Source organism: Acomys russatus, chromosome 5 (assembly GCF_903995435.1).
Source record: "Acomys russatus chromosome 5, mAcoRus1.1, whole genome shotgun sequence".
NCBI lineage: Eukaryota > Metazoa > Chordata > Mammalia > Rodentia > Muridae > Acomys > Acomys russatus.
The window spans coordinates 27464239-27478439 of NC_067141.1; the positions used below are offsets into that span (position 1 = coordinate 27464239).

Consider the following 14201-nt stretch of genomic DNA (forward strand, 5'->3'; position numbering starts at 1 on the left):
TAGCTACAAGGGTGCCTGTCAAGTAGCTCTCCAAGGCTTCAGAGACATCTGAGAGGCCCCCAGGAAAGCCTGGGGCTAGTAGGGCAAGACTCAGTGAGCTTGGGATTTAGCTCCAGGTTGCCCCCTTTAGGGTATTCCACCTAACTCCATCTGTTCAAGCCTTTCAGGAGCAGAACTGGGGCTTATGTATTTTCAGTAGTTTATTCATATTTTGTCACAAATGGCCGGGGAGGGGGTGCCGGACTCCTCCAGGCAACATAGAAAATAGGGCCAAGAGACAGGGTGGGCTGGGTTTGGGATAAGTAGAGACTGGGTTGGAAAGAGAGCCTGGGGAGGGGAGAGGGCAGACTAGGGATGGGGCTGCCCCCCATGTTGAGCCTGCTCATTCTTGGTGCAGGTGCCCCCCCACCTGCAGGGGGAGCTTCAGGGTGAGGGCCAAGGGGGGCTACCCAGAATTTCCAGGATCAAGGTCAGCCTGGTGGCAGGGCCCACGTTCCCCTGAAACGGACAAGACCAGCAGTCCTGCCCCTTCCAGGACACCGCCATGCCCAGCTGCAGGCCAGCAGAGGAGCCCCCACCCCTGTTTGGAGCTTTGCCTGGCCCTAGTCAGAAGGGGAGAGCTCTGAAGGCGGGGGTCCCCGCAGCAGCAGTTTGGGGGGTGGAGAGGCTGGAGGCACCAGTGCCCCCTCCCTCCCCAGGGCAGAGGCCTCTGTGGCCAGAGGGGCAGGGCTGGGGGTGCACAGGCGTCCGGTCCGTTCTGGGCTTGCTCCCTGGCCGGCTTCCCCCTTAGAAGCTCACCAACGTATAAACCATACTGTGGGGGAGAGGAGGCTGTGAGCTTGTGTCCTGAGTCAGCCTGCCCTCCCTTCCAGTCCTGCCCAGGGTTGTCCATAGCCCTCAAAGGCAACAAAGAGGGACTGGGGATTGACAGCCTGACGCCTGGGGTGCCCTTGCCTGCCTCACCTGTACAGGTAATAGAAGAAGGAGAGCAGGTAGAAGGCGAGTTTGCACCAGGACTCCTTCTGGCAGTAGTTGAGGATGTCAGCATTCATGATAGAGACCGCATCATACATGACCTCAGAGCCATCCGCAGGACGGTGGAAGTACCTGGTGTGAGGGCGGCCTGAGTGCCCCCTCTAGCCACCCAGGTCTGACCCCCATCCTGCCCTGCTCCCGGCTTCACCCCCCCCCCCCACCCAGGTAGCTGCTGCCCTCACCTCCAGAGGTGGTAGAAGAGGAGGGGGATGTTGAGGCCCAGGGTCACCCACTCTGCTGCACACAGAAACATCAGACAGAAGAGGCCGTGGATGGAATATTCCGGGACCACCAGCTGGGGAAGTGAGGGTGAGAAGTCAGTGGTATGGGGCCAGGACCGACCTAAGCTTCAGTGGCACAGAGGGCTACTGATGTTCAGGAGTGCCAACCCACCATGGTCTCAGAACAAAAGGCCTCTGGCCTGCCATTCCCACCCTCCAAGGTGACAAAGTGGACCATACAGGCTCAAAGAAGAGGAAGGCCTCACTGTGGGCTACAGAGTAAGGGCGGCACTAGCTAGGAGCTTCCTGACCCCTGCCCTGACACTGACCTTCCTCAGGAGGCAGCAGATGCGTTCTATGTTTTTCAAACGCTCGCGCTGTAGGGAAGGAAAGGGCCTGGATAAGGGAGGCCGAGAAGCAGAAACCGAGGCGCTTCCCCCGGCCCCGAGTGTGGTCGCCAGAGGGCGCCAGAGCACTCTGCAGTGTCTTCCTCTCAGGAAAGCAGCCCTCCATCCCCATGGCGACTGTCGCCATGGAGGGGCCTTCACCAGCATCTCCATGGCAACAGCCCAGAGCCTGGAAAGGCTGCCCCACCAGGAGGAATCCGAGCCCTGAGCCCGTTCCAGGTGTTTGCGGAGGTGGAGACAGGGAAAAGGACAGGGTCACCTCACCAGCCCTCCACATCGCACCCCACCTCCCGACCCTCATCGCCACCCTCCACCAGTGACAGAAAGACAAACGGACAGACACACCTCAGCACAGCACATGTATCACTTACTGCCCGCGCTGGGTTCCCCTGGTCGATGGGGTTCTTGAAGTCAGTCCGCAGCTCATCAAAGGCTATGATCTGGGGGTAAGGGCATGTGCCCGTCAGGGTTGGGGACAGGCCCAGCAGCCCCCTTAACACCCCATGCACAAAGATGGCTCAGGAGCAGAGTATAAGCTTCTTGTAGGGAGATGGATAGTAACCCCGTCCCCTCACATGCCTGTCCTTCCATGGGGCAGGGCTTCATATGTGGGACCCTGCCAAATAGAGTTTACTGCGTACTGGAGAGATAGGACATCCTGGGCCATGGAATCCTAGTGTCTACTGCACTCCCCTTACGTTCCAAGACATGGCCTCTCCTCTCCCAGGCACCCTAGAGGCTTCCTACACTGTCCTCCAAGAGAAGCCCCAGGCTAGGGAGAGAACTCTTGATCAGCGATGAGGGCTAGAGCCTCCATGTGAGTTGGTGGGGTTCATGCTGACTGAGCCAGCATTTGGTGAACAAATGGGAGAAACGCAGTCCAAGCAGTAGCGATAACAGATGCAAAGGCACAGAAGGTTGAAAGAACATTCAGGAAGTAGCAGGTTCATGGGGTTGGGTCCCGTGAGGAGAATGGGGAGAAGGAATGGTGGTGTGGGGGTGGAAGGGCCAACAAGAGCTAGTCCCTGCTAGGCTAACCAAGACTAGGCCTTAACAGGAGGGGGCAAGGCCCAGAGGATTATAAAGCAACAAAGTGGGGCAATTAGATGGCTAGTCTAGGTCTGGTGGATACACAAACTGGCCAATAGTCACAGCCAAGATAGCCACCCAGCAGGCTTTAGTAGCTCACTGCCCACTTGGGACCACCGAATGACTTAAGTGCTAGTATGACTCTCCTTCCTGACTTGCAGATGAGAACACAGAGGTTAGGTATCTCCTGTCTACGGCCACAGGAGCTACATGGTAAGCCTGTGACCCAGTTAAAAGTACTGTCCACTTTTGTCATACTCAGGGCAGATCAGTGAAGGGCCTGTTGAGTGTCTACAGAGGGGCTCATGGTGGTCTAAGTGACAAGTATGGTGCCCATGGAAGTAGGTGCAGCTGTGTCCCAGTGCTCTCTAGCAGCCCGTGTGCCTGGAGAGTGAAGGCAGAAGGCCCCAAGGCGCCTTCTGCTATCGTGTCTCATGGCAGTGTACCCGGGAGTGGGCAAATCCCCCCGAGGGAGCAGACATTTGAAGAGATGATGCTGTGGACCTGGAAGGAACTGCAGGTGACCTGGGGGAGGCAGGCTGGCAGAGAAGCTGACTGAGGGAGAAATGAGTACCTTCCCTTCCCCTCTAGCCCCAGGATGAGGCAGCAGGCCCACCACCCCCAAACATCCTAGACCCATACGGTTCAGAGGAAAAGAACATGGGCTTCCGGGAGGGAGCTAGGCCATCTGGAGCCCCTCCCCCAATTCCTCATTGACTCTGGGCCGCTGCCTGCCTGATAGGCACAGCAACAGGGTCCAGCCGGGGCGGAAGGGTGCCGTCTGTCTGCCCCCGAGCTGGCACCACCAGCAGGCAGCGGGTGTCAAGCCTCCCACCCCCCAGGCTGCCTGGCGCTGACTCAGCATCACCCCCCCTCCCACCCCAGAACAAACAATCCCTCACTGTGACAGCTGACACACATCACTCATCAGAGTTGCCTAGTGACTAGTGGGGCTTGGGCTGAGGGTTGAGGTGGGAACTGGGGTCCTGGCTCAGGTTTTACTTCTTACCAGCTTTGAATCAAGGACCACATCTTCTCTCCCAGACCTCATGTCTAGAAGCCCATTTTACTGATGTGGAGACAGCTCCTGCCTGCTAAGATGACCCAGCTAAAAGGCTACAAAAGCACAGTGCCTCAAAGTGGTGGGGCCTCCAGAAAGGTTTGTTGAGAGAACAAAGGTGCTGCTCCAAACCTTAGTAGACTTTATCTCAGCCTCTGCAAGGGCAAAGTCTGGGTCTTATGCAGCCTGACTCCCTGCAGCTGCCATGCAACTGTTCTGTGTAGGCTTCTTTGAGACTCTCCTGGGAAGAGGGGCCTTATCAGGGAAAGTGGAGATGAGAGTGGGGAGGGGCTTCTTGAATTTCAGGAGCTGGTTAGCTAGTCTTGGATTTCCTTTCCTGTGCTTCCCCATTTTTTAAATGCTTAGGACCCAAGCTCCCCTGTCCCCACAGGACAGTCCAAGGCCCTGGGCCTGGAACAGGAAGCTCAGCAGGATCATAATAGACCTGAGGTGATGGAAGAAGAGAAAAACAGAGCAGAGGATAACAAAAAGCAAATGGGAGACTCAGATCAAGACTGGAGCAAAGTGAGGGAATGGGCCAGAGACAGTGTGCTTGGCTGGAGACACCTGTGGGGGCTCAGGATCCTCACACAATAGTGGCACAGCATATGTGAAAGGGAAAGGAGGGGGAGGGGCAAAAGAAGAGATAGGGGAGATTTCTAGGAGGTGGGGAGCTGCCGGGCACCAGGCAGCAAGTCTCAGGAAGAGAAGGAATGGGAGAGCAAGCAAAAGGCAAGCAAAGCAAGGAAGGAAGACAGGCAAGCTGGTGCAGTGAGGTAAGAGGATCTCTAAAAGACAATGAAGACAAGCCCAGCAGGTGTACACAGGGGTCCATGGAGGGTGCTGGTAGCTACAACAGACAGAGGCCTGAATAGGACCCATTGGGGCAGAAACCTCAGAGGGCAGGTAGAAGGGAAGCTGAAGGTGGGGTGGGGGCAGAGATCCCAACAGTGAGCCAGAAACTCACAGTCCTATCGAGAGAATAAAGGAACCTGGTGGAGGCCCTGGGAAAGCCCAGGAGAGAACTAGGTAGAAGAAACCTCTCCAGGGGTAAGCCATCAGGGTGAGATGAGACAGACATTCTCAAGCGTCAGGTGTGAGGCTAGGCTAGGGTGAGGGCAGACCCGGAGTGGGGGGGCATGACAGACAAAAGCCATGTGTGTGTGGTGGTGGTGGTGGGGAAGTAAGCTGGAAAGTGGAGAGGAAACTGGAGGGGTACCCCAAATGAGACAAAGCTGGGCTAGGTTTCTGGGGCTGCTTTGAACCTATCCCTCTTGGGTCAGAGAGGGGTCTGGGAGGGGACAGGGTTAATGGGTTCCAAGCTATGTGGGTCTTGTAAACAGATGCAGTTGCCATAGCAACCGGCTCCATCACTGGCTGGAAAAACCCACAAAGGAGGTTTTTTTTTTTTTTTTTCTTCCTTTTGAGGTGGAGGGGGCAGACAAACTGCCCGATGGACAGACGGGGTGGATATATGAGGACGTAGAAGGACCAAGAATTCCGTCCCCTGCCCAATGACTGGATAAGGCAAGGAGGGGTCAGGACCTACTGACATACCCCCAGGCGGGGGCGGCGAAGGAAGGGGGGCTGTCCTCGGGAAAGGAAGCCAACCACAGGGGGTGCTAAGGGGGGGGGGCCAGAAACCATGCATGGAGGATAGTGGTAAAGACCCTTCAAGTTTCCCGGGACCTCTGATACCATCCACCCTAGCCCCCTCCTGCTTCATAAGCCCACTGCCCCCCACCCCGCCCCCAGTCTGAGCCCAGCCTTACGTGCCAGATGACAAAGAAGATGAGGGAGGCGCACAGCACCAGGGTGAGCATGTAGCAGAATGCTGCGAAGGTGAACGCCATGGCCCCCGCGCCGGGCGGCGGCCCGGGGGGCGCCAGCGCGGGGTCTGGGCGCAAGGGGACGCCCCCCGGCCCACACTTAGGGCTGGCCGGGCATGGCCCACCGGACTCGAGGGACACGGGCGGCGCGTCCGGGACCGGGACCGCGGGGCCGTGGGGGACGGACCGTGGGGCTCGGGGGGCGCGTCCGCTGCCGGCTGCCCGGGCCCCGATCGCTCATCCTGCGATCCCTCGCCCGCGGCTCCCTCGCTCTCCAGCCCGCGAAGCCGGCGGGGCGGAGCCGGGGGCGGGGCTGCCGTGCAGCGGCCTCGGGCGGGGCTAAAGCGCTGAGCGCCCCTCCGCCAGCCTGGTTGGCCCACCATTGCAACTGGCCCCTAAGAGCCGATGTTCGTGCACTCACAGAACATGCAGCTCTGGAAACCCGTTCCTGATACAACTCTTAGACAACTAGTCCACTACAGCCACATTTCTGTACTTCAATCCTCACACAGTGCCGGCTCAGGGGGATACGCCGAGGCCCTTACCATAGTTCAGGATAGCTGGCATCTGGCTTGAAGCCAGAGAGGGGACTGAACTTAGCAACTGGAGGTAAAAACCAAGTGCGACACAGCACATCAGTGGGACCCAATGCCTGCCCAACTTCATGCGTCTGCACGCTTGTCCCAGTGGGTCTTGATGGTAGCTCACCTGACGGCCTCCTGACTGCCTGCTTCTGACAGATCCGTGCTGGGCCTTGGGGACATCCCTGAGCAGCAAGGCAGGCTCTCCCAGCCCCAGTATTTGGGTCAAGGGCTTTCTACCACCAAACTTAGGATACAGTCTAAGCCAGGACCCCCTAAGCATCACACCAAACTCTGGAGCCCAGTTCGACCCAGCAACTCAATAGCAGACTCAGACCACAGACCACACTGTCACCACAGCTTCCTTGCAAAAACCCTCGGCTTATCCAAGGGCCAGTGGAAATTTATTTTTTCATCCTTTTCCATCTTTCCCCAAGTGGCTTTTCCTTGCAAAATGCCTGACATGACACCAGAGGGGAACCTGGGAGAAGAGGCTCCCTCCCAGAGGGGCAGCCCAGGGACTTAAATACACACTGGAGGGAAGGGCAGGGTGTCAGGGGAGACTGGCAAGAGACAGCACAGAGGACATGGCTTTTTCGGCAATGACCAAAGTTTTTCTACAGGAAGCTGTGCCAGAGGGTGGGCGCCTGGATTCCGAGTGGGGAGAGGGAGAGTCCCACAACCCCAATTGGCACCTACATTCCCCAGAGAAGTAGGTCTGGCCCTGTCAGGCTCTGAGGAATGGAGGGAGAACAAGCCAGATGTGCTGCCTCAGGGAAAGGGAGGTGGTACTGGCGGAGCGAGGGTTAAGGCTGGTGCCCGGCCTTTGGCACGGTGGGCCTTCCGCCTCCGCCTTCCTCAGGGACAAAGGGGCTCGGTGGGCAGGCAGCACATGGGCCTGGCTCTGGCAGGGCAGGGGGAGGCAGGAGCAGGCTCCCTCTGGGCTTGAGACACAGGCCCAGCACAGCCATCCGCCCACCTGCCCTAGATGTGCCCAAGACCCAACCGTAACCGGCCGTACAAGCTGGGTGTGGGAGCGGTGGAGGGAAGCAGGGGCGAGAAAAAGTGGGCTGTTGGGCTCTTACAACCCCTTCGTCTGTGCTGAGGTCCAAAGGCAGAACCGTGGATCCCCTGGCCACTGCCTGCAGCCAGGGGCAGCAGAGGCAGGGAAACCCTCAGCTATTGGGAAGGAAGAAAAGAGAAACCCAGTGCAGCATACGGGGTGAGTGACGGACAGCGGAACCCTCATTCCAAACAAAGGTGCATGGTGGGCATGTTCTCAGGTCCCTAGAGGCAGCAGCAGAGCAGTCCCCGTGACTACCACAGCCACGAGCTCTGCATGTCCTCCACAGGGGCCCTGACAGGACTGGGGCTCAGAGCAGAAGGCAGATGGGCCAGAGGAAGATGGGGAGCCCAGACACCCCAAAGCCACAGACTCAAATGCCCTAGGAGAGGGAGGCACTTCCTGCCCCCTCCAGGGGCATCATCTGGAGAAGGTGCCCCTCCCCCAAGCGCCCGTCTAGCAGCAGCCACCACTAGCAGGCTTCACAGGGGTGCTGTCAATCTTCAGGTTGGGCCGTTCACCCCCAGATGCTGCTCCCGGCCCCATCCGCTTTTTGATCTCTGCAGCCATCGTCATGAATGCCTGTTCAACATTGGTGGCATTCTTGGCACTTGTCTCCAGGAAGGGGACACCAAGAGAGTCTGCAAATTCCTGCCAAGGGAAAAAGAGAAGAGCGAGGGAGAGAGGGGTGAAGGCAAGTGGGCCCCAGCCCCCTGGCAGCCAGGGCAGGCCCTGCTCACCTTGGCTGTGGTGTTGTCCACAACCTTCTTGGTGGTGAGGTCACTCTTGTTGCCTACCAGGAGTTTATTGACGTTCTCGCTGGCGTAGCGATCTATCTCCTGCAGCCACTGCTTCACATTAGCGTAGGATTCCTAGGCATAGGGTCCAAAGTTATTGAGCTCCCAAACCCAGGCCTAGAGAACAGGGCTCCCTTGAAGAAAAGGCAGGAGCCCTGAGCAGGGGGATCCAGATGAAGTCCTCCCTCCAGGCTTAGCTTTCCCCTGGTCCTCTTCCATGTGGAAACCTGAAAACCAGAACCAGCAGAGTAGCTGCCAGCCATCAGCCCCAGGTCCTCAACAACTGTCTGGACCTACAGATCATTTCTGCTTCCTGCAGTTCTCTCTCCTCTAAACCACCCCTGGGAAGCCAAGGACATCACAACAAAGACAGGTGACACCAGGCATGGTTGATACAGGCAAATGATCCCAGCTATGAAGGAGGCTGAGGCAGGAAGATCACAAGTTCAAGACCAGCCCGGGGAACTTAGTGAGAATATCTCAAAATAAGAATAATGAAGGGGGGGGGAGTGGCTGGAGAGATGGCTCAGTGGTTAAGAGCACTGGTTGTTCTTCTAGAGGACCCAGGTTCAATTCCCAGCACCCACATGGAATCCCACAGCTGTAACTCCAGTTCCAGGGGATCCAACACCCTTATACATACATACTTGCAGGCAAAATACCAAATAAATATTAAAAATAATGAAAAGGAGCCAGACATGGTGGTGCACGCCTTTAATCCCAGCACCTGGGAGGCAGATGCAGGTGGATCTCCGTGAGTTCGAGGACAGCCTGGTCTACAGAGTGAGTCCCAGGACAGCCAGAGCTACACAGAGAAACCCTGTCTCATCACTCCCCCAACCCCTGCCAAAAAATAGACGAAGCAAATACTTTACGACAGAGCTACATACTCTCCAGTCCTCGCTTCCCGTTCTGCAGCCCTGGAGCCCAGTGGGAGGTGAGGGTTCCTTACAGAAAAACTCTGCCAGCAAATACGTGCGCCTTGTGTATGGCTCATGCCCTTGGACGCCAGAAGGGGACATGAGCTCCTCTGGAATTGGAGTTACAGAGAGTTGTGAGCTGTCTTGTTGGTGTTGGAAACTGAAACCCAGGTCCCAAGTAAGAGTAGTGAGCACCCTTACTGCTGAGCCATCTCTCCAGCTCCTGTTTTTCCTTTAAGGGTCCTAAGCTGGGCCCTATGCTACACGGAGGGAACAGAGCAGATGTTGTATCTATGCCTGCCTTAGGGTACTCAGGGGACAGCGGAGGACAGACTAGTACACACATGGCAAGATGGGAGCAACAGCCAGAGCTGGGCAGCCCGGGGACCACTTCTGCTTAAGAAGCTATAGCTGACCCCAGCCTGCAGGCATGGACTCAACTAATGCAAGCAGACAGCATCTACTAGAATGGGAGGGTGTGTCTCTGGGGAGTGGGAAAACAGCAGGCTGCAGGCTGGGAGGAACTGGTGAGGAGTAGTCAGGACAGAGCTCAAAAGGTCTTAGCCTGGATAAACTTGGCACCACCATGAGCCAGTTGGGTTTTCTCGGATGAAGCCTAGCTGGATCATATCTGTTCTGGAAGGAGAGTCTGGGCAGGGTTGGTGCAGACCAACGAGGGCAGAGCACCTGGAAGGGCTGGAATAATGTGTAGTAATATCCTACAGGAGGAGCTGCAGTGGGGCCAGCACAGGCTTAGAGTTGAGCTCTCTTGCCTGCCGCCGAACCTTGCTCATTTACTGTGTGACCTAAGATATCCAGTCACCTGACCTGGGTCTCAGTCTCCTCTTTTGTACAGATGACATCGCCCTGCAGCACCGTTGCTTGCATGAGGATGAATGCAGGCCTGTCTCATAACAAGTGCTCAATTAGCAAGAGCTGCTATTATCCTCATCACTGCTATTATTATGATGGGACAGATCTGAAACGATGGGCAGAGAATGGAGGTGCCCTGAGAGTACTGTGGAGAAGGAAGTTTGCTGGTCAGCCTCACAAGGACTATGGTACAAAAGGAGGATCCAGAAGGTGGGCGGGGAGATGGCGAGGAAGCACCAGAGTCTCAATCCTGCAGCTGCTGCGGAGCCACAGAGGCGGCTGAAGGCAGGAAAAGGGCTTTGTCTCTCTTTACTGGGACAGCACAGCGAGCTGCTAACGCTCTGGAAGACACGTTCCTCAGCATGAAGCATGGTGTAGACTAGTCAGGGTTTTTCTTTTTCTTTCTTTCTTTCTTTTTTTTTTTTTTTTTTTTTTTTTGAGACAAGGTTTCTCTGTGTAGCCTTGACTGGCCTGGACTGGCTCTGTAGACTAGGCTGGCCTCAAACTCACAGCGATCCACCAGCCTCTGCCTCCCGAGTGCTGGGATTAAAGGCGTGCGCCACCATGCCCAGCTTTAGTCAGTGTTTTTTAGCTTGACACAAACCTAAACACCTGCCCAGATTGACTTCCTGTGACTTTTTACTGTAGAAAAAGCAAAGCTGGCTGGGCAGTGGTGGCGCACGCCTTTAATCCCAGCACTCGGGAAGCAGAGGCAGGTCGGTCTCTTCAAGTTTGAGGCCAGCCTGGTCTACAAAGTGAGTCCAGGACAGCCAAGGCTACACAGAGAAACCCTGTCTCGAAAACCAAAAGGAAAAAGCAAAGCAGATGGACCAGGAGGCCAGGCTCCTCACTAACTAGATGAAAGGCCCTTTGCAAGTCACTGCAGTAGCCTGAGCCAAGTCTTCATCTTTAAAATGAGAATACGAGGGACTTCTCATGAGAAGCCCAGGAAGTGGTGGTGCATGCCTTTAATCCCAGCACTCAGGAAGCAGAGGCAGGTGGATCGCTGTGAGTTCAAGGCCAGCCTTGTCTAGAGTGAGTCCCTGGACAGCCAGAGCTATGGAGACTTGAAAAAAAACAAGACAGAACCACAAATAGAAGCTACGCACAGTGGTGGCTGTCCGGTACCCCAGCCATTAGGGAGGCTCAGAGAGGTGGAACACTTCAGCCCAGGAATTTGGGGCAGGCTGACAACAGAGTGAAACTCTTCTTGTGGGGTAAACCACCAAGGAAATCTAAAGGCTATAGTTGCTATAAGCTGGAAGGCACTATCAGGATAATTTCTGGTACTGCCAGTGACACATGACTGAAGCCACCAAAGTAGACAGAGGGCTCTAAAACTTCTGCTTACACCAGGCTCCCTTTCTTTCTTGTCTGAAGCCTTTTAGTTGTTCCCCAAATCTGCAGACAGGAAGCATGGAACCCACAGTAACCAACCAGTTGACTAACAGCCACCAAACATGGCTAATCTGGAATAAGGTGGCAGGAGCCATGAGGCTGGTTCTATCAAGACTCCATGACAGATTCTAATTCTGCGGCTTGATACCCTTTTAATGGAACAATTCAGTGTAGTCTCTCCCAGAAGGCTTAAGGGAAATGAAAGCAGGAAAAGAAGCAGGAGTCAAAACTCAAGGCTCAGTAGGTAAGGCTGTGAGGTAAATCCAGGAGTACCTGGTCAGTGACGTCATACACCACAATGATGCCATGAGCCCCCCGATAGTAGCTGGAAGTGATGGTCCGGAACCGTTCCTGGCCAGCCGTATCCCACTATGAGTCAGGAGGAAAAGGGTAGGTCAGCCTCAGGCGAGCCCGAACCCCAAGGCAGCCACTTTTGTCTCAGGGCTGAAGGCAAGCTGTACTCACAATCTGAAGTTTGATGGTTTTGCCATCCAGCTCAATGGTTCGAATCTTGAAGTCCACCCCAATGGTGCTGATGTAGCTCTCTGTGTACGTGTCATCCTGAAAGGTTAGGGCCAGCCAAACAGACTGAAGAGATAGGCCCAAGGGCCACTTGGAAGTCCTCCCTCCAGCTCTCTGCCCCTACTGAGCTCTCACTGCCAAGCCTCAGTTCTGAGCACCCCAACTCGCTAGGCCTGGGGCCCTTGTTGTGGGCAGCTCCGGCAACCTCATGGTTGGTTCTCAGGTCTTGCAACTACTGTGTTCTGAGCTGCCCCTTTTTCCTCCCAGTAGCCAGCCAGGACCCCAAGTGGATAATATAGGGGTGCTTCTTACTCACAGCAAACCGCAGAAGCAGGCATGACTTGCCCACGCCCGAGTCACCAATCAAAAGCAGCTTAAACAGGTAGTCACTGGCAAGAGAAGATGGGAAGGTATGAAAGCAAGCAGGAAGTCCCTTCCCCGCTTCCCGTAGCAAACATGACAACACTGTGAGGCGTGCTTCTGCCTCACATACTAAGGTGCTCAGCAAATCCTCCTAAAAGGGACAAGAAAAATCGACCCTCACTGTCCTCAGTAAGTTGGCACATAAAACTTTCAGCTTGCTTGTTCCACTTTGTGGAGAAAAAAAGGAACACAATTTGCCAAGAAACACTCAGCTCTGGGTGCCAGGGCTGCGATGTGGTGTTTGGTAGAAACTATTTAGGAAACTCACACCAGGCCTTACAGTGTGCCAGCCTAGGGCCCAAAAGTGAAAGCCTGAACTCACAAGGCAAAAACAACTCCGAAGGTGGGTGGAGGTGGCGCACGCCTTTGATGCCAGCACTCAGAAGGCAGAGACGGGAGGATCTCTGAGTTGTGCCAGCCTGGTCTAGAAAGTGAGTTCCAGGACAGCCAGGGCTGCTACACAGAGAAGCTCTGTCTCGAAAATGCAAAACAAAACAAGTGTGAAAGAGCCCGAGACGAAGGGCCCAGCTAACCAGTGGCTCCGGATGCAGCACTAACACCAGACTGTAACTGGCCTTATGAAGCACTTTAAATGCATCCGCTCACTAAACCCTCACAACAGTGCAACCAAGGGAGGAAGCCAGAGGCCAGAGAAGGGAAGTGACTTGCCCTAAGCAGTTGACAACTGTGGGACTGGAAAGCAGGCCTGTCAAGACTCCAGGCTCTTTGACAGCCTGTGGCCTCCCTTTCTCTGATCCCCTCCTAACTCTACTACTGAGCTTCACCCTTCCTCGAGGAAATCTGAGGCTTAGAGCTGGGGAAGAAAAAGGAAGTGGAGAAGGGGAACAGGGTGACACGGTGCAAACCTGGACGTGGGCCATCTACTCCAAGGGGTTTGAGTTTGGGGAATAAAAATCCCACTCTAAGGGAGCAAGCAAACTCCACATTCACCTCAAGTTCTCTGGCAGTGTGACAGGAGAGGGAGGCCGTGTGACAGTGGCACTGGAGGCCTGAGCAAAGGTGAGAGGGCAGAAAGGGAAGAATAGCCGGGAGCGACAGGACAGTGCGACCCAGGCAGGTCAAATGGCAGCCCCAGAGGGGAGCACCTGCAGAGGATATGAATCAAGGCAGGGGTTTGGGGTCCTCTCTTGTCTGGTCAGCGCCTGGGCCAGCCCCGGGAACGGGGCTCCAGAAGTCACGGCCCAACTCGAAGTATACTCTAGAGACCACAAACTATCGTGATGGGCTCCAAGCCGCCTGCCCTTGGCCAAGCAGCGGGTGAGACAACCGAGGCTCCGGGAGACTAGACAGATCTGCAGGGTCACCTAACCGAAAAGGCCTAGGCTCCAAGTGCTGCCCTTCCAGACTGCCGCCTCCGGGGCCTGACGGCGAGAACTCGGGGTGTTGAGCCGGGGTCCTGGGGATCCCGCGGGGGAGGGGCAGGACCCGGATGTAAGGGGGGGGTCAGCGGAAGAGACCCGGATGTGGGGGCGCCGCGCAGTTCTGACCAAGGCCAGTCAACTTCGGTAAGCATATAGCCCCATAGACAGGATCGAGGCTGCGCCGCACGGCGCGGGCGGGGCTCACTCACTATTCGGGGTTCATGGCGGCAGCGGTGGCCCGCTCGGTTGCTCCCAGTCGCCTCTGCTCCGCCTCCCGTTCCAAGATGGTGGCCACTCCGCCCTAAAGACCCCGCCCGCGCCGCGCAGGCGCACACACTTCTGACTCGGGTTGCGTCGCGCTGCCTTGCGGAACCTGTAGTCTCTCTCAAATGTTTGAGTTGTTACTGCTGCGCAGGCGCAACCCAGGCAACCCGAGCGGCCATGCGCGCCAGCGCCACCCGCGAACTGCCTTCTGGGGTCTGTAGTCTTCCCGATCTTTGACCAGCGGCAAAATCTTGGTTGGGCCACCCATCCTAGGGTGCAGGCTCTTGTTTAGGGCCGGGGTGAGGGGATAGGGGGGTTAAGTATGGTTCACCTCTGA

The 14201-nt window shown here is 56.1% G+C and overlaps 2 protein-coding genes across 3 annotated transcripts; both read right to left on the minus strand.

Annotated features, from left to right (window-relative positions):
- Positions 1-195: 195 nt before the first annotated feature.
- Cnih2 (cornichon family AMPA receptor auxiliary protein 2) lies at positions 196-6298 on the minus strand. 2 transcript variants are annotated; one of them, XM_051145872.1, is made up of 6 exons: positions 5585-5819; positions 2035-2103; positions 1586-1633; positions 1218-1330; positions 964-1107; positions 196-814 (listed from the first exon to the last, which is right to left on the minus strand). In XM_051145872.1, exons 1-6 carry the CDS (start codon positions 5663-5665, stop codon positions 787-789), a joined length of 483 nt encoding a protein of 160 aa, XP_051001829.1. In that variant the 5' UTR covers positions 5666-5819; the 3' UTR covers positions 196-786. The 2 variants fall into 2 exon arrangements, with proteins under 2 accessions (XP_051001829.1, XP_051001830.1); XM_051145873.1 differs by lacking the exon at positions 5585-5819 and adding an exon at positions 6187-6298 and having other exon boundaries at positions 198-814.
- A 270-nt stretch (positions 6299-6568) lies between these two features.
- On the minus strand, positions 6569-13960 carry Rab1b (RAB1B, member RAS oncogene family). The gene is made up of 6 exons (XM_051145870.1): positions 13810-13960; positions 12112-12184; positions 11739-11834; positions 11547-11642; positions 8026-8157; positions 6569-7936 (listed from the first exon to the last, which is right to left on the minus strand). The coding sequence occupies exons 1-6, from the start codon at positions 13821-13823 to the stop codon at positions 7742-7744; spliced, it is 606 nt and encodes a 201-aa protein (XP_051001827.1). The 5' UTR covers positions 13824-13960; the 3' UTR covers positions 6569-7741.
- Positions 13961-14201: the final 241 nt, after the last annotated feature.

Excerpts from the sequence above, each read along its gene's own strand:
- Cnih2 (XM_051145872.1), bottom strand. The coding sequence starts at position 5,665 with ATGGCGTTCACCTTCGCAGCATTCTGCTACATGCTCACCCTGGTGCTG. Across the intron at positions 1,634-2,034 it reads AGGGGAACCCAGCGCGGGCA|CGCGAGCGTTTGAAAAACAT; the intron begins GTAAGTGATACA and ends CCTTCCCTACAG. Across the intron at positions 1,331-1,585 it reads TCTGCTGCCTCCTGAGGAAG|CTGGTGGTCCCGGAATATTC; the intron begins GTCAGTGTCAGG and ends TCACTTCCCCAG.
- Rab1b (XM_051145870.1), bottom strand. Across the intron at positions 8,158-11,546 it reads TGTATGACGTCACTGACCAG|GAATCCTACGCTAATGTGAA; the intron begins GTACTCCTGGAT and ends CCCTATGCCTAG. Across the intron at positions 7,937-8,025 it reads TGGACAACACCACAGCCAAG|GAATTTGCAGACTCTCTTGG; the intron begins GTGAGCAGGGCC and ends TTCCCTTGGCAG.